Source organism: Thermochaetoides thermophila (genome assembly GCF_000221225.1).
Source record: "Thermochaetoides thermophila DSM 1495 unplaced genomic scaffold scf7180000011816, whole genome shotgun sequence".
Classification (NCBI taxonomy): domain Eukaryota; kingdom Fungi; phylum Ascomycota; class Sordariomycetes; order Sordariales; family Chaetomiaceae; genus Thermochaetoides; species Thermochaetoides thermophila.
This window is the reverse complement of record NW_006383032.1, coordinates 1,438,179-1,462,074: the sequence shown is the minus strand read 5'-3', so window position 1 is coordinate 1,462,074 and position 23,896 is coordinate 1,438,179. Positions and strand designations below refer to the sequence as shown.

At 52.2% G+C, this 23,896-nt stretch overlaps 6 protein-coding genes across 6 annotated transcripts; 1 reads left to right on the top strand and 5 right to left on the bottom strand.

Annotated features, from left to right (window-relative positions):
• Positions 1-2,779: 2,779 nt before the first annotated feature.
• Positions 2,780-4,579, bottom strand: CTHT_0024810 (uncharacterized protein; the record flags this gene model as incomplete). Its single annotated transcript, XM_006692878.1, has 1 exon — positions 2,780-4,579. One exon carries the CDS (start codon positions 4,577-4,579, stop codon positions 2,780-2,782), a length of 1,800 nt encoding a protein of 599 aa, XP_006692941.1.
• Positions 4,580-4,927: 348 nt separating this feature from the next.
• Positions 4,928-6,558, top strand: CTHT_0024800 (uncharacterized protein; the record flags this gene model as incomplete). Its single annotated transcript, XM_006692877.1, has 3 exons — positions 4,928-5,003; positions 5,234-6,128; positions 6,186-6,558. 3 exons carry the CDS (start codon positions 4,928-4,930, stop codon positions 6,556-6,558), a joined length of 1,344 nt encoding a protein of 447 aa, XP_006692940.1.
• A 262-nt stretch (positions 6,559-6,820) lies between these two features.
• Positions 6,821-7,433, bottom strand: CTHT_0024790 (UPF0045 protein ECM15-like protein; the record flags this gene model as incomplete). The annotated part of the gene is made up of 4 exons (XM_006692876.1): positions 6,821-6,926; positions 6,981-7,083; positions 7,178-7,283; positions 7,368-7,433. 4 exons carry the CDS (start codon positions 7,431-7,433, stop codon positions 6,821-6,823), a joined length of 381 nt encoding a protein of 126 aa, XP_006692939.1.
• A 3,671-nt stretch (positions 7,434-11,104) lies between these two features.
• Positions 11,105-13,041, bottom strand: CTHT_0024780 (uncharacterized protein; the record flags this gene model as incomplete). Its single annotated transcript, XM_006692875.1, has 3 exons — positions 11,105-12,287; positions 12,340-12,652; positions 12,939-13,041. The coding sequence occupies 3 exons, from the start codon at positions 13,039-13,041 to the stop codon at positions 11,105-11,107; spliced, it is 1,599 nt and encodes a 532-aa protein (XP_006692938.1).
• Positions 13,042-16,134: 3,093 nt separating this feature from the next.
• On the bottom strand, positions 16,135-19,761 carry CTHT_0024770 (putative chromatin remodeling complex protein; the record flags this gene model as incomplete). Its single annotated transcript, XM_006692874.1, has 7 exons — positions 16,135-17,347; positions 17,404-19,166; positions 19,217-19,282; positions 19,344-19,362; positions 19,418-19,476; positions 19,563-19,628; positions 19,759-19,761. 7 exons carry the CDS (start codon positions 19,759-19,761, stop codon positions 16,135-16,137), a joined length of 3,189 nt encoding a protein of 1,062 aa, XP_006692937.1.
• Positions 19,762-21,994: 2,233 nt separating this feature from the next.
• Positions 21,995-23,585, bottom strand: CTHT_0024760 (uncharacterized protein; the record flags this gene model as incomplete). Its single annotated transcript, XM_006692873.1, has 2 exons — positions 21,995-23,447; positions 23,509-23,585. The coding sequence occupies 2 exons, from the start codon at positions 23,583-23,585 to the stop codon at positions 21,995-21,997; spliced, it is 1,530 nt and encodes a 509-aa protein (XP_006692936.1).
• Positions 23,586-23,896: the final 311 nt, after the last annotated feature.

The window sequence follows — 23,896 nt, the reverse complement described above, 5'->3', positions numbered from 1 at the left end:
CTTGAGAGTTTGTAAGTCCATCAAGGTGTGTGGTAATCCACATTTACAATCGGGTTATGATTTTTTTTACGTATCCATACCGATGTACCTAAGCAGACCTACCACTCAGCTCTCCATAGTAGGCCGTATTTGATAGACTTTCAAGCCAAGGACGAAGATCCAACCCGTCAAGGAGTCCTGAATATTAAAAATAGACCGTATTCGGTCCTGATCCCCATGAACCTCTCCCAAAAAGACCGTTGAACTATGCTAACTCGTAACGGCCCCTGCCCAGCTGGGCGGACAACTCGAACCACATCACGCGTATGTTCACATTTGAGGCATGTTCACGCGGTGGCCGCCGCGGCAAAGCTGAGGTCAGGTCAGTTCATCCAATGGCGTCTTGTACAATGGCGTCTTGTATGTATGCAACTCCTGGTAGTTCAACTGCCGCCGGTGGATGCTGGCGAAGAGTTGCATTGCGTCAGACGAGTCAAAGCCGGTGTGTGGAACCAGGCCTTGGAAGGCAGAGGTTGCAATCGGGGATCTTGGCGATGGTCGAATGACGCGGGATGGAGCCCTCGGATCGCCGGCCGCGCGGACATCGCGGGTGGGTTGCAATGGGGTAGATGGGTGGCTGAGGTGAGGTTGGGCTGCGGAAGCCGTGATGGATATCAGGTTGCTGGTAGATCGCCGGACATCGGCGCTAAACTTACAAAGGCTCATAGGTAGTCATTGCAGGGTGTGGAGGGTAAAGATACGGGCACAATCATAATTGACAGATGCTTGAAGCAGGGTGACTTTTATGGACTAGATGTCTAAGAAGACAGCAGCAATGTTATCCTCCCGTCCAGTCCGGACCAAAAACTGTTGCTGTACGCGCCTTACTGTGATGTGAACCAAAAAAAAAAGGATGTGGAATATTTCCCACTAAGAGGTCTCAACAGCTGTAAAGCATCACCCTTTCTCTGTGCAAACACTTTGCTGGGTCGCGATGTAAGGTGATCGCATCAATGGAGAACCACTTACAGCCATCACAAACCCCAGATCCGGAAGGTCCGAATGCGAATTGCATGCATCGACGGGACTGCAGAAAATAGAAAAAAACACACTCGAACCAAAATGGTGGTTTGTTGCGAGGGCATGTTGATGAGCTGACGAATACATCGGCAGCCATGGGAATGCTAAGTAGGCCTGAACCATGACAGCGACCGAATATGAGCGGATTTGGCATGTAGACGGCAGGAGACACTGTCACACAGACGGAAATGCGACTGATGACAGCAGGAGCTTCAATGGTGAGAAAAAGGCCAAGGTGTTGCTGTATGGCCGGTAGGGGGGGGGGACCGGGGGGAGGAGAGAAGACAAGGACATGGATGGCCGATTTTGCTAATGCTGTTTCGGCATTTGGTGCCGGCAGTCGCCAGAGGACTTTCGGAGGGTGAAACTCCCAGCCAACTGGAGTTGAGATGATGACGATGCCAGGACCCGTTCATCATGCGAAACGAAACGAAACAGAAGGTTGAATGCTTCGAAGCTTGCTCGAAAAGTGGAGGCTCAAAGTTCTTTGGGCCCTGGGCAGTGGTTGGCGTCCCATCGGGCGGCTAAAGCCACTGGCGCTAAGCCGCATCTCGGCAAGTCGCCGGCTTGGCATTCCCCGCATAGATGGCTGCCCCACAAACGTTTTTGCCCAGCCCAGGAAGTTGGCAAAGGACCTTGCTTCGGCATCTCATCGACTTATGTTTCCATGCTCGATGATGAACGATGATGGGTTTTGCGTATGCACGTCGAGTCAACTTGATGGAGCAGACAGATAACTCGACCTTGACGAACGGCTCTTGACTCGGCCGTCGGTCGTGTTTCCGACTGTCTCCGAACCAGTTAGCTCGAAGACTTGTTGGAGAGACTCAAGCTACCTCAATCGAAGCCAAGACTGGACTGGGCTCATGTGACTCCTTGTTGAGTCGTTGTTTGCCAGTCCTCGAAGCTTTGTCTCTCCCATCTGGGCTGAGCGTTGGTCTTGGATGGGACAAAACTCTACCTTGCTAGACGTATCTGTTTGTTGTTGCGCCTTCAATGCATACTGAACCGTTTGTGCAAGCCCGCGCAGCTCCAGCTCCCTTGGCCCAGATGAGGTACTCACACACAATCACCGATATTATGTCAGGTTCAGACAGATATTTTTAACATCATTGATCACAACCAGCGATCCTGCTGCAGCTACATATGGACCCTAATCAGATACACGCGCCTGCAACAGTGCCCGTAGGATGCACGGCACACCGTGATACCCGTGCTATGTGATGATCTCCGGTGCCACGCACAAACACTTCCACAGAAATGCCAAGAAGAAAAAAATTTGGAGAGTCGTTGAAATGTTGATCGCAGCAGAGTGCCCTTGCACCTGTGGGAATAATCCCTGACCAACCACATACGCGCCACTGACCGGACAACGCAGCTAGGAGCTTCGATAGGCTGGCAGGCCAAGCGGCCTACGATGTGCGCCTGCGTAAGCCCCTTCTAAGTTTACCAGACTAAGCGATGCCCAGTATCGATGAAAAAAAATAGTGTTCAAGAGTATCTATAGTTTATGCTACGGCCTAAAACGCTCCTCGACTTCCGTATCAATAACGGACCACCAAAACAGGGTATCAAATGCCACCTCTTGCCCAATCCATACACCGAATAGCCAAAATGAAGATCAAAATATACATGACTCTTCAGTCACAGTCCCTCCCCAACAAGTGTCCAAATCTATCCCTCCCCCCCTTCCCCACCTCGGCGCCCTCAATCATTCTACCTACCCATCCAAAATGATTGACTGCTCTTCCACCCCCGACATCCCCGCATCCACAACCTGCTCTTCCCCAATCCACCCCGCCTCGACCGCAAATCTTACTACATCCCCAGCGCTCGGGAAACTTAACACCCCCCTCGGTGCATCCGGATCCAAATGCATCCACATCTCCGCCGTCTCCTTTTTAAACCTCCTCAGCTGCTTTGCATCGCCCTTGAAATGCTGCACGAGATACTCGTACAGGTATGCGAGCCAGAGCACATTGGTATACGGCTCGTGCACTTGCCATGAGATAGGGTCGAAGGGCGGGAAAAGGCATCGCACATAGGGCTTGCTGTGTTTTTCAGGCGCGAGAACCTTTGTGCGGTCTTTGAGGAGGAGGTAGGAGCGCATCTGGCGGTAGACAGCACATTGAGGGGCATGGGTGGAAGTGAAGATGGAGAGGTCGCGTTCGAGGTCGTAGGCGACGATGGCACCTGTTGGTTGGGATGGGGAAGAGGTTTTCGGGGGGGCTGGAGGTAGCGTGTTCGGGGCGTTGTTGGTGCTTGACTGCTGTTGTGGGGGAGGGGTGTTCTCTACCGGGGAAGGAGGGATATACGGGCAAGTTGCGCGAGAGAGTCCGTAGTCGAGGATGGTGATGTCCAAGCCTGAGAAGCCAAACTGGCGGGGATTGCCCTCGAGATCGAGACTCTTTGGCCGTGGCATCGGGTCGCGTACCCGACGGATGCAGAGGTTGCCCTCGTGCAAGTCGCGATGTTCGAACTCGATGAGGTCCTCGGCACGCGCCAGCGCGAGGGCGGTCAACAGGAAGATATCCCAGACTTGACTGATGTCGGTTAGCTGGAAGTCTTCCAAGGCGATGCCCGCATCGCCCAACTCGATGACCAGGAACTTCGTGTCATCCAGGTATCGCGATGGCGAAGGGTAAAACTGCAACCGGTTAGGGTCCTTTCGTTTCATACGTCGATGGAACGCCTGGTGAGTTTCCAACAGCGACTTGGGCGCTTTCCCCTTAACGATGTAGTGCGACTTGTAGACCACGAAGCCAGGGATGTCAGAGAGCCACTCTGAGATCTGCATCTCGCCGTACATGTCCTCCTCGGAACGGGCATCTTCGTCCACGAGACCAGACCGTTGCTGGGCTTTGGTCTGCGGCTTGATAGGAGACTCGAGTCGGATGACCTTGAGGATGGATGTTCCGTGGTCGTTGCTGACGCGGTACACCTCGGCGTAGGATGCTTCGGCAATCTTCTCGATACGGTTCGTCGCACAAATATCCTCCCATGTTAGGACGGGCAGACTGTCGTTGCAGAAAGTCTCTTCAAACCCAAGGTCTCGTCCCTCCTCTGACTGTACTGCACGTTCCCTCTGACATCCAGGAAAGGCGACGTCGGGCTTGTGGTCAACAGTTGGTTGTTCCGACTGACTGCTGCTACCCCGAAGATTGAGCTGACGGTTCTCCAAAGTTGCTGATGGGCGCTGTGATTTATGGTCGATTCGCTCCTTTTGTGGATGATGGGTGCGGTTGAGATCAACAGCAGCAAGACCACCTGTGATTTGGGCGACCCCGTCGGACGACGGCTTCTTGTCCGTCTGCGATGGAGCCACATTCTCCTTATTATCATCTGCATCTTCATGGATTACCACCACCTCTTCTTTGTTCAACCGTTTCTTGTCCTTCTTAACTCCCTCTTCGGTCTTTTCCGTCTCTTCCGGGCTTTTGGGCAGTTGGGCGAAGAGCTCATCTGCCCTGGTCTTCCGTGCTGTCTTTCCATATCTCCTGACTGTCGATGTTCGCGCCATTTTTTGGTTATCAGCATGAACGTGCATGCGGGCTCAAGATCAAAGTAGTTCAGGTTGGTGAGATCAACTCATGGGCTCGATGTTAAGCGACGAACACAGAATCGCGATACGTGATTGGCCAATGGGGGCTAGCTTTGGTTGTCAGGGCAACTTATAACGTGGCAGGCCGCGCTAAGCTGTTCTGGGACGAAAGTCTGATGGCGCATTATGCAGGGGAGCTCGGGCCAGCTGTGTAATGGAATTTCATCTGTTGAGCTCCTGGGTCGTGCACTCGTTGATGTCGTGCTCGCCGCAGCCCACACAGCCCGCAGCAGCCCGTGTCTCAACTCGGCCACCTTCGCAAACACTATGGCCAACGTGCTCAACAACCTCTTTGGAGGCGGCAAGCCGTCGGTGAGCCCTGATCCCCTGGTGGCCGGTGATGGTGAGTTTTCCTGTTTTTGGTTCTGGCGGTCTTCTCGCTTGCCCCTGGCGCGCGATAGGGGACCTGAGCCTGGTCGCCCTTGTCGCCAGCTGTCCCCAGCGATCGACATTGCCATCAATGTGGCTTCAAGCCCCTCGATGTCAACTTTGGTGGCCATCAAACGTCTTTCATTCGTGACCAGTTGAGCAACAAATTTTATGTTTTGAGCAATAAGTACTGACGGCATGCAGACTTCGCCGACTTCTCTCAGGCTGCCGAACCCTCTCCGGTCACTGTCCAGCCCCTGGCGACCACCCCGAGCGCTGTTCCCCTCCAACCGGCGCGCCCGTATACCAAATGGTACCGGCTTCATGAGCGATATACCTGGTCTGACTTCAAGTCGGAGGGCATTATTCTTTGTATCATCTCCGTCTTCATCATCCTCCACGTCATCGGTGCCAGCCTGAACCGGCGCAAGGCCAAGAAGTGGATCCGCGCCCACGCTGCCCCTCTGGCCGCCGAGTTCGCAGTTGTTGGCTACTCTGGCATTCCCAAGAACGTCTCGGACAAGAAAGGCGAGGAGCTCGTCAAGGCTCTGCAGGATTCCAACATTGCGCAGGGCGACAACCTGATCAAAGAGAGGAGCTTGTTTGAGTTCGCCACTTATGCCACCGGCCGTGCCAACGTTGCCTTCCTCGAGGTCAAGATCGCCCTGACCAAGCGCTTCAACCCCCTGACTGCCTTCTTCGAGTCCGTTCTGGGCTTCTTCTTCGAGAGCGGCCCTGAGGTCGGCGATAGGGTCGAGGCTACTCTGTATCCCTTTGACGGCAAGGAAGCCGATGTGGTCCCTGACTTCCCTGGTGCGGCCGAGCTGCGCTCGAAGGATCCCAAGAGCACCTACGACAACTTTGTTTGGGCCATTGTCCACAAGGAGTGCATGAAGAAGGCACGCAATGACCGCTACGACCTCTCTTTGACCTACACCAAGGACCACGCCAAGCTGCCCAACTGGCTGGCTGTCATGAGCGAGAGCGCTGAGATTACTGATGCCCTTCTGACTCCCGAGCTGATCAAAGCTGCCGAGGCCGCTGGTGATCTCTTTGAGTACCTGGTTGTCACGGACCAGCCGGAGGACAAGCCCAAGACGTGAGTTTCTTTCTTCACACTGGCCCAAGCATCTCGACTGATACTAACCCAACCCAGCCTTAACGAGACCCGTCCCCGTAAGCGCGTCATCCTCAAGTATCGCGTCCCATCCAACGACGACTACACCTCTCTGCTTCCTATCTTCGAGTACTTCCTGCGGATGCCCGACCACCTGGTTCAGGTGGCTCACTTCCGCCCTGAGGTGCTGCGCAAGGTGAAGGTTGTGCGCGACGAGGAGATTCGCAAGATCCAGAAGGCCGAGGAGGAGTCCAAGGCCGAGGAGCGTGCCCAAGAGCGCGAGAAGGCCAAGAAGGCCAAGCGCGACCAGGAGCTGAGCCAGCTTGACGCCAAGGCGCAGAAGAAGTACCTGGAGCGCGAGCGCGAGAAGGAGCTCAAGAGGAGTATGAAGAAGGCTACGATCCGTGCTTAAGAAGCTCTTTTCCCAACTATTTAAGGGTCTGTAACTTGGACGGTTGGTAGAGAGGATTGGTAGAGTTTGCGGCTCAAGGTTTGTGATGGAAGTTTGTTTTGGTTAGGGGTCAGCGGTATTGTAACGCTGTGTGTTTACTACCAACGCCATGTGGATGGTATATTTACAACAAGACAAAGATAATATGATAATGAAACGGCCTCATGTCTTTACGAAACAGTGGATATCCTCGTGATTCCCCCCCCCCCACAAAAGAAATTAGTTATTCGCAATCCTCCAGGCTGGCTCTCCTTTGCATATGAGCATCCTCCGCCAACAGCTCTCTCACTTTCTGCACCTTCTGCTCGGCTGTTTGCACCTTATCGGTTCTATAATTGTCGTCAATACCATACCCGACATACTTAAGACAATTGACCACTTACCTTGTGCCTGCCCTCATGGAGGTCTGTACTCTCACTGCTCCAAGCCGATGCACAAGAGAATGAGCCTGGCCAATCACTTTCATGACTTCATCCCAGCTCCCTTCTGTTAAGAGTGAAAGTTTGATGATCAGCTACGGGTTTACTATGTCCTAGTTGAAGCCGTGTCTTAACATTAGCCATCAATTGAGCTAACATACCAACTGTTGTGCCTGCAGAGTGCATCGTATGGTGCAGGCCGCTAGCTTTCAGGAGCTTCTGCACTTCCGCAACCTCACGCGAAACGGATGCGCTGCCTGTTCCAACCTGTTTGTTACAGATCAATTAGGAGCTCTTTAACTGGCGAACCAGATACTAAGTAACCTAAGGTTCAGGGCATTAGCAACATACCGGAATAAGACAAAAGTCCACATAGCACCTCTCCGGGGTGGGGATGTTTTTGTAATCTTGCGGCATGGTCATAGCTTTGGCATCAACGTTATCTTTCTTGCTATCGTCTCCAATCCCCTGCTTTTGAGCAACTGTTGGCGTCGATGATAAACAACGAAAACGCTGTGAGCAGTGCAGAAGAAGAGGAAGAGTGAGAAGTTGAAAAAAGGAAAGGGGCCAGCAGAGAAGATGACGGTGTAGTCTCACCGTTGATCTCGTGGCTTGCGTCACCGCAGCTGGGATGGACGTGGACCCTGAAGAGGAGTTGTGCAGGCCCAGACGGCGGCCGAATGCGATACTCATGAGTGTTGCTTGTGTAGATGCAAAGGAAATGCAGATATGTGCTATATTATGGGTATTGGTGGACTTTGCGGATCACCTGAGCAAAGAGGAGAGGGGTAATGGAAAGAGCAGAGTTCAAGGCGGGGGGAGTGATGTAATGGTTTTGAGAGGTTATACAGGTGGCTAAGGTTACAACCAAAGAATGGCTCCACACCTCTACTACAACCGGGTTTTGTTGTGTTAGTATTGTCTGTCAGGTACCCAAGATGGTCTGAGATTTAACAATTTCAACTTTACGAAATCATTGGGGTCCTTCACTGCGTCTGGTCAATATCGTTGATTGAAAGTTTCATCGGTGTTAGGAAGGTATCACTGCTAGCAAGCTAAATTTATCAGCGATTACCTCCCGAGTGTTTACAACCGAAATCCGCATCAGAAAAGTCCTAAAAGTTTGCAGCCGCCGTGATCCGCCAACATCCGACCTACAACCACTAAACCACCTATTCCTGGAGCACACACATAAGCGTGGTCGTTAAGAGAAGCTCCATTCCACGAAAAGATCGCGTCTGGCAAATAAATCCGGTGCTCTTTGGGGGAAACTATATACGCCTTCCCCTGCCGTTGCACTGACTGCATGCCATGACATTGTCCAGTCCTTTTGGGCAGAAGTGCTGCCTGCTTTCTTGAACCTGGTTATGGTACCAATGACGATAAGTTGAACCATTGTGCCCAAAATCAACCCACTTAACCCAAGCGTTCCTTCATCCGAGATTGCAGTGGAGGCCCGCTCCATTTGATGGATTATGTTATTTTGGTCCAGATTCAACCAAATAAGCTCCGTGAAGCTAATGCGAAGTTGGCGCTTCTTCTCTCATCACCTAGTTACATGATGGCAGGAACGCTATCCTCCATTTTTCGAGTTCGTCAGATGCCATAGATAAGTGAATGATAGCTGAGCCAGGCTAGTACACTTCGATCTGTGTGGGTAAGTCTGACTCGGTAGTGCCATTATCCGATCGTCTCGAGCTTATAGCTTATCATATGTGAATCGCGGTGATGGATTGACACCACTCGCCAGTCGCTTTCAGCTTCATCTCCGTTTGTTTTTTGCCGAACTAAACGTCCAACCACCCCATCGAAGTAACACCCTTCTCGACGTTTAGCCTCGTCCATTTCCTCCGACCGAACAAGGCAGCAAGCAGGGTAGGACCCAATTTCTATATCTTCATCGCGGGTTATTCATAGCTCTTATCGGCTTCCAGGGGGATATACGTTTGTGCCTGTCCCACATGATGCCATTGTTGTCAATGAGTCTCCAACCTCTGCTTCAGTGCATGCCTGCTGGATATACATTATATAGAGCGCGTGGTGGACAATATCTCGCTATGGATATGCTGCGTTTGGACTTACAGTTATTCCGTACCTCGTCGGGTCACTGCTCAATTCTATCGCCGATGTGCTCACCCCGTCATAGTCGTCCTGATTGACCACTGGACTAATGGTAAACTGTCTTTCTCCCCCACGGCCCAAGGTAGAGGGAATGGTAAATAGACCAGAGAGGGCTCATCGTCAACCCTGTTAGCATTGTCCTCTTTAAACCTCCTGTACATGTTTGGATAAACGCAGTTATCTTTTAAGAGTTTTGGTTGATACCAGTAAACCAGAGCCAGAAAAGAAGACGAAAATAATTACAATCTTACAATGTTTTCACTTCTTTCACAGTCCAAACATATCCATCGTAATATCTCCTATAGCCGGCTTCATCGAGCCTATCGTACCACCATAACAAGCGCTCCTGCACGTGCTGCTCTTCGCAGGTCAAGCGAATTCTGATCTCCAGAACGCAAAAGTCGTGCATGTCAGAAGCTCCCATCGAGTGCCTTAGCTAGTCCAACAACGGGGAAAATGTGGGTTAGAACAGCCCTGAGATGATATGATGCCGTCTTCGCCCCTGGAAACGACCGGACGGTAAAGTAATATGCTACGTAGTTGACAAGATAAAAATATATTGAGGTCCAATTTGTCGCCGGCTTACAGATCAGCTCGAGGTCGTTGCTAGCAGTAACTTGTGCTGTGGTGTTAACGTCCGTGAATTTCGTTTTGCAAAATTTAGGATAGACATATCTCAGCAGCTGACAGAGGATGGTGCTTGTGCGCATGTATGTGACGTTGGTGACATTGTGCGAGGATTAAGGCGCCCATGTCCATGCCCTTTAGCCTGACCTTTGAAGAGAGCGGGCCAGTGAGCCCCCAATACACCAACGAGCTATCTACCTTGACATCATCTCTAGATGTGAGTTGAGGTGTATCTTGTAAGTTGAATATGCTGAACAACAGAACTACATCGTTATAGCTGCAAAGTGTGCTGATTATCGATGTGCAGTGGTGTGAAGTCTGCAGGGCTTTGGGCAACTCTGCAAGGTGCTTCAGCCCATCCACCCAATGGTCGTGATGTGCCTTATGCCCAAGGCAGGCTGGTTCAGTTTTAAATGGTTGACTGAGGATATGATACCTCAAACCCAACTGGAATTGACACATGAAGCCAGGGAGCCTTGTATATCATCATCATCATTGGCTTACGGACGACAGACAGTACTTGTCTGTCATTCAGTCTCCTCCTTCACCTCAAATAATTAAGCACTTTCTTGTGCTTTACATGCTCAGCCTATCAAAGACTTCATCTGCCCATACATAATATTCCCATGGGGTATGTATAATGCTCTAAGCATTATCAGCATCCATTCATAATTTTTTAAAGCCTCTGAATATCATTTTCAACTGTTTATCGTTCGGTTTACTACTGATATGCCTTTGGTGCAGTAACGATGTAATTTAAGTTCACTAGCAACTTCCTCCATATGATTCCCAAGACCTTTTTACCCAACAAGTATACAATCACCAAACTCTAGCAACATTTTCCCGACGGCTATCATGCCACCTTTCGGCTGTTACCTTGAATCTATTTGTCCATTTATCTGCAAGTGTAACGCAGGAAATATGGACGAATGGGTGGTTGGGGTCTTCAAGCACGCAAGTGAACCTCTTCGTTGATACAATGCTGTGCCACCATTTTGTCTTGCTAGGTATATCAAAGTTAACAAGTCTGCTTGGGGAGGCTCGTAGAAATACAATGTCCAAAACAGTACCTACTTACTACCTGGTAATCCAAACCTCAAGTCCAGTCCAGCAAAACCAAAACTTTCCCGTTTCCTCTCATCTTTTTTCTAGAACATCTCTCAACCAGGATGCTCAATGTTTGGTCTCTCAGTAAACCTGCTAAAACTTCAAGTAGGTCTCGTTCGCGGACACTTCTTAGTCCTTTTTTCAACTACCGAGACCGGTCCAGTACAACACCATTCCACATGCTCAACGTCTTACCTGAAGTTTTTACTCTCGCAACATACCGTACCCTCTCCCTAAACCTTTACCCCCTCTCCTCCAAACACCCCCGCACTCCCAACGCCCAATCCCCCCAACACCGTCATCCCCCACGCAAGCGCGGCACTCTCCCAATCCGGCTGCCCTTCCTCCTCTCCAGCCAACTTCGCCGCACTTCCGATCCGATTCTTCGGCAACTGTGTCGTCGGATGCTCATGCCACTCCCTCAGTTCCGACTCCAGCTGCTGCTTCTCTTCCTCACCCTCCATCAAGCTCAAGCTTGGTTTCGTGGGCGACGGCTCTGAGGGCTCGGTGTCCGGTGGGGACGGGGGTTTAGAGTCAGGGTTGGGGTTGATCTTGCGTGGGCGGCCGGGGCCGCGCTTCTTGGTTGGGGAGACGGGTTTGTGGGTGTGGCCGATGAAAGTTTCGGAGGAGAGGGAGGATTGCCGGCGCTGCCGGAGGTTCATGGTCAGAGGGGGAACTTCGTGGTGAGCGTGTCCGTAGCCCTGGGTTGAGGACTTGCGGAGCTCGGCATGGATTGTGCGGTCGGTGGCGGCTTTCTTTGCTGCTGCTGATGCCGCGGCTGCGACTTGAGCGTAGGATGGGGCTTCCGGGCCCGACTTGGTCTCTTCCGTATGTAGGTGGTACTTTGACCAGGGTAATACTGACCGCAACATGCAGCCTACGTCGAGGGCTCGAACGGCAGCCCATAGGCCTAGGCTCAGACCTGACAGCAGGACGTCCTTGCCTGCTGCCGCAACAACTGGGTGATCGGCCATGGATCCGAGAACCTTCTCAATGGCTGTTGCAGTACGTTCCCAGCGGGACCGGCGCTCCGTGTCGTAGGGGATGTACATGCTGTGTCGATGTCTGTAGGCGTCAGGGAGGTTATACAGAAAGCTGCAAAGGCTGGTCTTAGCGTGAAGAATGCTGCTTGCTAGAGCTATCATGTTGAAGACCTTGGTTGTTTCGCGGTGGATATCTCGTGAAGAGGGGTGAGTTGTGCCCCAAGATGAAGGGGCCACTGTCGTCAAAATCAGAGGAGAGAGTGTCATGAGCTTGGAAAGTACAGCAGCCATCGCAAACCATGAAGTGTTTGCTGCATAAGATAGCCATCCTATGGCGCCGTAGCTTAGTGCTAGGGAACCCAAGACTGGGGCGAGCTTGGGGAACCAGTTGTCGTGTTTCCGAGGAAAGAACTGGTGGAAGGTCTTGGAAAGTCTTTCGAATTATAAGTTTATGGCCCAATTTGTGCTGAACAAGAGCACTTTACCTTGTCTCAAGTGGCGAGAAGGGCCATGGTGCGAGAAGCATAGCCATGTAGAACAAATTTTGGGCATACGACAAGCCGACCAAATGCGCCAACAGAGCATATGCCCATAGATGGGGGATGTAGCGTCGATGACCCTCAATAGCCAGCAGTGTTATCCAGGCGACAATAGCGGAGTCCAACTGCTGCCCCCACCACAATCGTCGTGTCTTCTCAGCGAGGATCTCGAGCGCGTCGAAGGCGACAGAAGTGTCCCTCAGCCAAGGGCCGAGATGTACAAAGGTGGAGTTTGCATCCTCAACACCTCTGAATCGAGCTGAGTAGAAGCTAATATGAGATCAGAGCACGTCCAAAACTTAAAGATAGCATTTCGTATTAAGAAAAAGGGGTCAATACATACGATCCAGGGACATCAACCCCCCTTTCGGCCGCCCAAGCCTTGTATGACAGTGTGAAATAATCCCACATGGATGACATAGATGAGAACAAGCTCAGCAGCGCTAGACTGCCGAACAACATCATAAGTTTGCTTCGTTGCGAGGGTTGGCGATGTCCTTCTTTGCCAGCTTCTGGGACCAAAACCCGATGGGCTCGGTACATACTCTTGCCGACGATGTAGGACAGGTAAGCGGCGATAGCAGGCCGAGATGCTGTCAGCATTATAGACAGCGAGCCTCCTCCGTGGTCTGTCTCAACTGGCGCCATCGTAGTGAACAGTTATGTTGGTGTGGTGTTTAGTTGAAGTTTCAGGGTTGGGCCGCGAGAGTTTCAACTTTCAAGTGCAGTTAAGTTTTGGTAGAACAATCAAAAGGAAGGCAAAACTTGTGAGTTCTAAGAGCACTGGCATGCTATCTCACTGCCAGGTGGGCAAGTCTTGTGCTTCCGTAAAGTTGTAACTCAGTTATGACGACACCATTCTGGAACACATCCACAACAGTGAATACCGAGCATGGAGACCCTGGTGCCAATAGTCTACAGGCATGTACTGGGTTTATGCATGAAAGAGAACAGTGCTTTCAGGGCATCACTGGAAGGACAAAGAGCCGAAAACAAATTTGTAATACTTCCCAAGAGTTGCCTGAAATCTCAATCACTAGTTACGGTTTGATTTTGATGATGCACTTAAATATGTGTTTCTATATACAGGGTCTCTCATCCGTATTGAGGTTACCTCGGCCCTCTCTGCCCTTGAAAGCATGGAATATCTTAGAGCCCTTCATTAAGTATAACCGTAACCCTTAAATCTTCCCTATCGGCAGCCTCAAGACAGCGTGGACAAAGTCGTTCACATTACTTAATGAACTTCTTGGACTCCTTTTCTCTACAGAAGTAGCATAGAAATGAGAAAGTCGTAGTTTCAGTAGTTTATGGCCTACAAGCATAGCCAGAGTCCTTCGTTTTGCCCATAACCATACACCAACGTCGGCGTAGCCACATAAGAAACGGTGATGTACTTGGAACACATCTTTGATGGCTGTTTAGTACTGAGCTATCTTAGTTATGTCATTGATGGGCTGAAATTGTAGTGTTTATGGTAAAGGGTAGTGAAAATTTACCAAGAATGAGGGCTGACCGCATTTGCTTGGTAGACTAGGTGCTTTTCTTGACAGCAAATAAGCCAGGAATGTGCTACTCCAAGTTAACATCTTCAAATACTTTATGACAGGGCTCACTGCTTCCATTTTTCTGCATTAAAGCATGCCTATGTGAGTACCAGCTCGAATCGAGCTTGCTGTTGATTGATGCAGGATCAACACAAGTCACTGAGACAGAGTGATGAGAAAACAGGAATAGTAATGCTACATTTTGGAAACAATCTAGTCACTGAACTGGGCTGAAAATGAGCACATGTCATAAGAACAATCTCGATGAAAGACTAAATGAAACCAGCCCCCTGCTATCAATAGTAAGAACTGCCTTAATAGACCTAATGATTTACTCTCCAACTTTTTTTTATCTTGCTTTCATGTTCAAGTTCTTTCGTACCCTCAGAATAAACCCCCTATTTTTACCCTTTATGATCGACTTCCCTCCGCACATCAAAGGCGCTGCCTCAGAAGCATCCCATGAGATCTAAGCCCTAATTTGCTCAAGAGCTAACTTTTGAGCTATCTCTTGCAATCAACGCAATCGAAATATAAATGAATTATGTCATATTTGAAATTACAAGGCCTTCTATTCTTCTTGTCATCACACTCAAGCTTCATGCCCTGCCGCCAGTGCTTGCATTTGAAGATCATATTAGTTTGGCTGCACATTGTGTGTGCCTGAAGGGGTTATGGGCAAGAGTATTTGAACAGATTAGCGGTGGATGAACAATGCAACTAATGATGAGTGATTGTTGCTGATGGTCTCGATTGGGACTATCATTCCTGGGAAACAGAACTTACCTACCTATTTATGATTTTTTTTGGAGCCAGGGACTGTCACCATGCTGTTAAAACAAATGAACCGGGAATGCAAAAACTGTTCTGTTGAAATTGAGAAAAGCTCTGACAGATTCGATCTTGAAAGGTTTGCTGCCTTTGAGCTAGACATACTGATACGTTAGTACTTATCTAAACAAAGAGGTGAAAGAAGTCCCGCTATAGAGATTGTCATATAGCGTCACCGACTCCCAACTAGGCACTTGCTTTCCATACGCATAATCCAACAGGTCGTTATTTTATACTACCACGAGATCAACCGCGCCATTATTCAAACTCGATGACAAAGATGGATAAGCACATTGAGCTCACAGGAAGCTAGTGCCGCCTGCACCATTGTATGAACAGCTAATGTGTTACTTGCATTCGGTGTGCAATTCTCTCCGTCACAGAACGCAGCTATGTGTTGGGGACTGAAGTTGTGCACACGACCATGGTAAGCGAGATATACTCTATTATGAAGGGTATGAGCATAAGTCAAACAGTGGCACACGGAACTCCTTGCTGATCTGGTGACATACTAGTTAAGATTTTCATTTCACACAGTTTGGAAGAGACAAGATGCACGATTGCGTGCTGCGGCTTGCGTCGTTTCAGATTGTGGTGTGGTGATTGATGAGGCAGTCAGAAAGCAGGCAAAGATCATGTGTAGACGCAGGGGAAACTGGTAACATGAGCATAAACCAGCTCAACAAGCGGCATAACTTATCCCATGTCTAAGTATCCTGTGTTATTAGCAACACCAAGCAGACAATGATAGTTGCAGCTCAATAATGTTCTTTGTCTCCTAGCATTCTGAGAGGTCAGCAACCATCTGTTCTGCAGCCCAGAAGACTTAAAGATCACTACTGCACAAACGCATAAAGCACAGGGGAGAATTTCATAGATAATATTCAACAACCATGTGCTCTTATATCGCCATTTTCTATGCTGTACGCTACCTGTCTTACACCCCTCCCGCCCGAACCAACTCCAACTACCCAGTCTACTCAAGCAAGCTCGCAGCTCCCCAATGGATCACATGAAACTTAACGTAGTCAAAGCAACCAAACCAGCCAAACTATTCCCCAAGATGTATATCGTGCCATATGGCCAGCGATCAGTGATAAATCTTCTCGTAGTAAATCCCCCCTCTCCATAAAAAAAAGCCAAGGCCAAAGATGAAGCGACTCCCAACACGCCCAAACAAACAATCTGATCAGAGCAGGCATGCAAAAAAACCCTACGCCTTTTCAATGATGACGACAATGATGATGATGATGATGATAAACAACCGAACCGACCCACCCGTCCATTCATCCATCCATCCCAACCCATCTTTCCACATAATGCTACGGACATCCCTTTTTCATTCCCAACGATTACATCGCCCTCACCTCTTCCCCCTCTTACTCCTACCCTGGACAGCCTCGACCTCCGCCTCTTGCTGCTCCCTCTTCTTATTGCTCGGCTTCCGATTCCGCCCACCAGTCCTCGGTACGGGCTCGGCGCTATGCAAATGTCCAATTTCCTCGATCGCCATCGTGTTCACCCACTTCATGCAGCGGTACGGCGGCGGCTGTTCCTGCTGTTGTTCCTTCTGCTGCTCCTTTTGTTGTTGCTGGGTCCGGCCGCGAGTAGTCATCCTCTTGCCCGTTGCTCCGTTCGTTTGGGCAGCAGCTTTCTCCTTCTCCTTCTCCTCCTCCTCTTTCTTCCTCCGCTCTTCCTCCTCCCGCTTCTTCTCCTCCTCTTCCTTCTTGTTAGCCAGCTCCAAATACGCCTTACGGTTCTCCATGTTCTTGACAATCTTATCCCGATAGTTGACAAGCTCCTTGCGCAGCTTCAGCTCATTCACACCTCGTGGATCTAACCACGCCAGCAGGGCATCCACGTCCTCCGGCGTATCGTAGTATCCCCACTGGCAGGCATTGAAAACACTGGTCTTCCCTTCCTCTTGGCGCTTACGTTCAGGAACCGTCATGCCCATCTTCGCCCGGTACTCTTCCTGCCACTCGGGCTGCATGTCGATGTAGCCGATGCGTTCGAGCTCGTCGGGGCCCTGCACCCAAATACATCCGTTTGCGTAGCCAGCCGAGGCCGTCGAGCTGTTGGGGAGACCGCCATAGGGCATACCGTTGCGTTCGAACCAGTAGTACCGGTTCCAGAACCGATCCTTGCCCAAAACCCTCGTGCGCGGGCAATCGGCCTCACGGAGATCATTGTCGATGACGGCAATCTCGCGCTCGCACTCGGCGATCTCGGCCTCCTTCTTCTCAATGTCGCGGAGCACTTTTTGGAACTGCTTTGACTGCTTAGGCTGCTTGGCCGCAGCTTCGGCTTTCTCCCTCCTTTCTTTTTGCTGCTCCTCGGCCTTGCGTTTGCGTTCGGCCGCGCGGTCCTGGCCGCGGCGCAGCTTGCGAGCAAGATCATCTTCTGAGTCTGGGACCTCGTCGGCAGACGTGTTGGCCGGCAGGTCCTCGACATCGGACATCTTGACGTCCCCATTAGTCTTATTAGCATTAGCAGGTTCCAGCGGCGGGCTGGGGGGCAGGTTGTCGGGCAAGAGGATCTTGCGCTGGTCGTTGAGAGCCTTGAGCTCCTCGATCCTTCTTTAGTCAGCATCCCCGTATTACATAAGCTAATTAGAAAGGGGGAGACCCACAGTTGCTTCCGCTTCCTCTGCCACTCGATCTTTTCCTTGCGATACGCCGTCATCTGCTCGCTGCAATCCTCCATGTACCCACGAATAGCCTTCGTCTCAGCGGTGAGCATGCAGATGATCTGCAGCGCCTGCACACGGTAGTTGACATCCATGGTCATATACCGATGGTTCACGGTGTCGCGGCTAGGCTCCTTCTCCTCGGCCGGCACCAACTGCTGAAGAAGCTCCTCACAGCGCTCCTTGAGGCGCTCGTTCTTCGACAGCTGATGCAGCAATCCGACCATGATTAAATGCCAGCCGCCATCGCGGAAGTCACGCTTGCGCAGATGCTCAATCCAGTCATATCCCTTGAGCACTTCCTCGGCACGATGCTTCGGCGCATTCGCGGCCTCCTGGGCTTGCCTTTCTGCCGCAGCCTTCTCCGCCGCCAATCGCTCGGCCTCGCGCCTAGCCAGACTACTCCTGGTAGCGCGGCCGGTCGGCTGGGGCTCCGGCTCCGGCGTGGGTGCCGCGCTCTCCTCCTCTTCCTCGTCATCTTCCTCGTCCTCGTCCTCCAGCTCCGGCAGCTGGATCTGCACTTTCCCGCCCTCAGCCTCGGAGCTGACAAGAATCTTCAACACCGCACAATGGATCTCATCAAACAACTGAATTGGCGTCTCCTTCGATGCGACACACATTGCCTCGACATAGTCGTCAAAGGTAAATGAGTCGAGCTTGAAGATCTCGCAATACACGTTGAGCGTATCCCACGTTTCCAATAACGGACCGACCGACTTCATCAGCAGCTTGTCGCTGTACGGAATCGGGGCGGCCTCGGGACCCACATCTTCGACAGGGATGTCGCGACATAGGTACTTGAGTTGCGGCCGGACCAGACCGCGAGACTCGACCTGAAGGTCTTCGATCGGGTACTTCGGCGGCGGTGGAGGAGGAGGCGGGGGTGTCGGTTCGCGCGGTCGATTCGTGAGGCTCGGCAATGTGGGCACTTGGCCGCGGAAGTCGAGCGGGAACTGGAAGGGGTTGCCGGGTAAAGGGGTATGGTAGAAGCCACCGGGCTCGTGACCGCCGAAGGTACTATGTTTGCCCTTAATCGTGATCTGCGTCTGCAGCGCCTGCTGAGCCTTGGACTTGTGGCTCTTAGGCGCCGGCTTGAGCTCGGGCAAGCGCACGGGGCCAGTGGGGCTCGAGGGGTCCAGAGAGTGGATTGAATTATCGGCAGCATGCTGGGCGAGCTGTTGCTTCTTCTGGGCCTGGAGCTGCTTGCGCTCCTGCAGCTTTGTGTCGTAGCGCAGATGGGCCGGGATACGGGTGTCGATGTGGTACTTCTCGGCGACATCGTGCTTGACCAGCCAAGGAGCGCCGTTCCAAGCTTCGCGCGTGACCGTTTTCTTGATGAACGACCGTAATACCGACTTCGTGAAGACCTTGCGGTCGCGGAAGATATGCTGGTCGTCCACAACGGCTTCCTCGTCGGGGCGGTCGTCCAGGCTAACAAAGTAACGCGAAAAGGGCTGCGTGAGAGAGCCGTCCGGCAGAACCTTACTACCGAAGCGGGTCTTGTCGCGCACTACTCCTTTTAGGCGCTCTCCGCCCAGAATGTGCACCGTCACCTGTTCGCCAGGATAGTAGTCATTCTTGAACTCTTCGTATATTTGGTCCACCAATGTGTCGATGCGCGACACGGTCTGAAACTGGACACGGCGGAGGATGGGGCCTTTGAGGGCCTCAGGGAATGCCTGGTCGACCTCGGCGCCCTCAGAGGTCTGCGCGTGTCAGTAAGCGCCATATATGACTATTCGGAAGGAAGACATACCTCGCTCTCGAGGGCATCGAAGAAAGTGAGGCCCGAATGGCCCGTAATGGTACAGATAAAGCGTTTCTAAATTTTGATGTAAGTCAAACTGCCGGCGACGGTATAACAAGGGGCCAGCATAACATACCTGCTTATAAAAGTCCATTCTGCCAGATGTTAGCGTCTTTGGGTAGAGGTGACGACTTATCACGCGCTACTGACCTATTCAGATAGTCCTCATATGAGGTAAAGATTTCACCCGTCTGGGGAATGTGCCAGACCTAGGCGCGGTAAGGTCAGCCACAGCCAATTGGCCCCAAAATGCAAGCAGCCGGGAAGGGAGGGGGAGGAGCAAGGAGGGGCGCACCTCTTGCGATTCATCTTCTATATCTGGCGGCGGCACAAACTGTACCGGCTTGCGCTTAAAGAGCACCTTTCCGAGAAAGAGATTCGGTTAGTCTAGACAGAACGAACACAAAGGTGATCCACCAGACGCGAGGGAGGGGCTGTCGGGACCAGATGCCAAACAATAGCTGGGTCCTGAAGCCAAGATGGTGCCTTACCATGGTAAAAAAAAAAAAGTAGATGCAAGGCTGAGATTGGGGGATCTCAGCCTCGTGGATTGGTCAAATTAGACGGGTCAAACGCGGGGGTCGCGAGTAGGCGTATGAGTTGCGACGCGTTCTCCGGTAAGCTTGTGGGTAGTGCTGTCGTGGCCGCTAGGCAGCGGATGGGGATGGGTGGAGAGAGGAGAAGCTGGGTGCGAAGGCGGCCAGGGAGAGAAGCAGGAGAAGACTGAGAGGTGGCCGCGGAGAGTCAATCAAGCATGCAAGGCTGCGTAAGAGGGCCGATGCGGGCTCGAGGCTGATACTCTGTAGGAAGACTCGGTCTGCTAGGTAAAGTAAGGAAACGGCAGTGTAAGTAGTGGTGAGTAAATGCTGGATAAGTGCGCGGGGCTGTGTAAGTGGCAGCCGTGTGAGCTGGGAGCGTGACGTGGTGATAGACGGATGGTGATGTTGTTGCAGTGGTGCGCGCCGCGAGAGGGCGAGAAAAAAATGAAGGGGGAGGAAAACGAGAGTGGTGTGCAGGTGTGCGAGCAGGAGGAGGAAAAGTTCAACAAGAGCAAGGGGCCGGGGCCCCCATGGGATGGGCCGCAGCGTGCACTGCTGTGTGGATGGACCGTGGGCCGTGGGCCGTCCACCGCGGGCCATCCATGAGAAGGGAAACGGCAAATGGAGAGCACGGGCGAAGCAATAGACGCAGCCTGTGAGTGGTCCATGACTGGCTGGAGATGGCCCAGAGTGCTGGGCGGGTGCTGGGCGGACAGCCTTCAGCGGCCTGCTGCCATCCGATGTGGGTCCTTACCTGCTTCGATCCTCGCTCATCCCAGCTCCTCCACCCGACGCTTCTCTCACTCTCCCACACCCCCGACCACCCGGGGCCCGGGCCGCGTGCTTTGCCGCCGCCAGCACGCCGCAGCACGCACGCCTTGCCCACGTTCTTGTACTCGTTCTGCTCGCCGCGACGAGCTCTACACCATGAACCCAATATTACCTATATTTGACCTGATTTGATTGTTTTAGGGCCTAAAAAAGCTTGTTGCACTTTTCTTCTTCCAAGGGTAGGGGTCCGCAGCCCCAAGCCTGACAGGCACACGGGCGACCCGGGGACACCGCGTCGGTCCCACGACACAGACTTGGCTTTCTTGACGCGTTCCTTGACCGCCCGATCATCATTTGCATCATCTCTTTCCAGGCAGTGCAGGATTTGGTCATATGCAGTACCCGCTTGAGCTCAACTTGTACGGAATTGACAACGTGAAGTTGATGTTGATATTCATTAAGCACGCGGCTCCCGTGCCAAGCCTTTGCCCCAGGTACCGCGCTAGCAGACAGGTGATCCCCAGGACTTGCCTCTGCTCCATTGCCAGCGAGCTTGCTCGCTGCAAACACGGCCAGAACAGTCGGTATTTCATCCCTACTTAAGCGTTGGAAAAGTCCCAAAACTTCTTTTCCAGGAGAAAACAAAACTAGGCCGATATCTTTCATCTGATGCAAGCTACATTTTTCGCTCTTGTAAGTGCATGTGGCGGAAGTTGCCGTGTAAGGCAAGCCTTGTTTCCAAACCATATGACACATGGATTTTTTGATGTTCTACCCAGAATTTTCTATTGCCAACGGTCGGATGAAGCCCAATTCCTCGTCTTGAAGCTTCTGCCAAAAGCCAGCTGTTCGAAAGCCCGACATACGGTGGAGAGCCCAAAGGTTGGGTTTTTGTTTGCTGAAACGTCACTTGTGAAAATGTGGGTCCACAACGTCCCGCGCATGAGGCTGACAGCCCGGGGGTGAGAGCTGCAGCCTTACAAAGATTTCGACGCTTTGGCATTCACAAATGGACAAACAAGCAATCGCTCGGTCAAAGGAATAATGATACCCTAGGGTTATCAACTTGTCGACGTTTTCATCTCGAATTGCCCTTTCATGCAATGCTCCAAGCTTCAGCCGCAGCATGCGGCTGCTCGACTCGATCTTGATCAAATGCTCGCTTTCCCCACACCAAAGCCGCAGCCAATTAACTTCTCGAAAAAAGCCAAAATCAGAACCAGGGTTGTTTGCTGACTAAGCGAACAAACTTCTGGTTGGGTTCGAGAGCTGCAAAACAGAGGCTTGTGTGACCCCAGGGTAAGACGAGACTGGAGGACTAGGCTTGGGACTTGAGACATTGTATACTTTTGAGGGGAGAGTATTAGAGGTCTCAAAATCATGAAGTCTAAATAGGTATCTAGAAATCTATCAAAGTTTAGGACGTAAAATACACCACCATAAACCCAACCCAACTGCCAACCACTCCAATAGCCGAGTACGAGCTGGTAAACATGAGAGGCAAGAACTCGTACTTGTTGCCAAAGAGTATGCCATGCACCAACGAGCAGTACACAATCAGTGGAATGCTGACTGTGATGTACAGAGTGCTGAATCGGTCGAACAAGAACAGCCGTGCCCTGCTTGCTGCTGGCGCAAGCCGGTCAAACACCATTAGGAACAAAATCAACCAAAAGACTGTGTAAACTGTCTTAATCGGGAACTCAGCAGGCGTAAACAGCAGCGGGAACAGCGACACATGACCCGCCACAGCAAGCGGCCGAAAGGCGCCCAGGAACCGCCGATCGCGTAGCGCAATGAGACTGAATGGGATGATAACCAGCAAAATGGCTTTCTCATGCACGTGCCAGCCAAACAGAAACGACGCAAACCCGCAGAGGGTGACACCTGCCACAAAGTTCTCCCAAGTCGGCTGCATGAACAATCTGGCCAGCGGGATCGCCTGGAACAGCAGGGTCAGAACGAAGCACACGCGGGGCGAGACGTCGGGTAGCACGGCAAAAGCCGTATCGCCGACTAAACCACGCGTGGTGCTCGTCAGCGCGCCTTCCTTCAGCGGCAAACCCAGGCGGGGAGCGATGAGGATCAGCACGCGGTCGACAAAGGAGTACATCGCCCAGACATTCGGAGCCCAGTAAGCGTGGCAGAGGCCGCGCGAGAAAGGGAACAGCCGGCTGAAGATCTGGGAAATCTGGCCGCGGAGGGCGAAGGGGCCAAAAGCAATGCCGAAGACGGAAGTCAGGCCGAAGCCCAGTTTGACGCAGTTGAGCCACTGGATGCGGAAGATAGACCGCGGGGAGAGGCAATAGGCGCGCAGGAGAAAGACGAAGTAGGCCGGCGCCAGGTAGAGGTAGATGTGCTTCATGCAGAGGAGGGCAGCAAAAGCCAGCCCGCTCCACAGCAGAGTCGACTTGTCGCGGCCCAGGACAAGTGACAGGATCAACAGGCCGTACATGCAACCGTTGTACTGGAAGTGGATGTGGTCGATGATGAGCAGGCCGGGGGACAGTAAGATAGAGATGGCAGCGGCTTGTGCGGCACGCTTGGAGACGACGCTGCCGCCGCCGCCGCCGCTCCGTGGGGACGAATCGACGAAGATCTGGAGGGCATAGACTAGCAACAACTCCGTGATGATGACGGTGAAGCGCTGGAAGTAGACTGTCTGCCAGCTAGCGTACTCTAGGTTGTAGACCTTCAGCATGGCCGGGTCGACCAGCTTGGCCACCTGCGACATCATCCACTCGAAGTAGGCGAAGAATGGCGGGTAGTCGAGTGTCCATTCTGACGTCTTGTCGTAGTACCACTCCCATAAGGGCAAGCTGTGGGTGATGGCGAGCCAGTTGCGGTGGACCTCGAAATCTGTAGACTTGCTGCGAGGTTGTCAGCTTGGCGAGCCATAGCAGGAAGGGGAAAGACAGGCAGAAGACATACTAGGCCGGGAACAGCAAAATCTTCAGCGCAGCCGCCACAATGGCGCACTGCGTCAGGGACGGATAGATGTCACCCATGGCGGCATGAACGTGCTGCCATAGACCAAGGGGCGCGCCGTCACATGGAACTCCCAGGCTCGCTGGCAGCAGTAAGGTGCATGCTGCCGAATACAAGCCCAGCACGAAATGCGGTGGGTCCCAAATTTTGGGGTCGAGTTGCTGTCCTACCAGCCCCTTGCCGCCGCTTGGCGCCACAGTTCTCCAAAGGCACCAGCCACATCCACACAACGGACGCCCAGACCCGCGTGGGTCAGATGGGGACTAGTTTGGCCTACCCCTGGTTTCACCTCGCCGCCGCACAACCCGTTGGAGGAATTGGAGCAACAGCT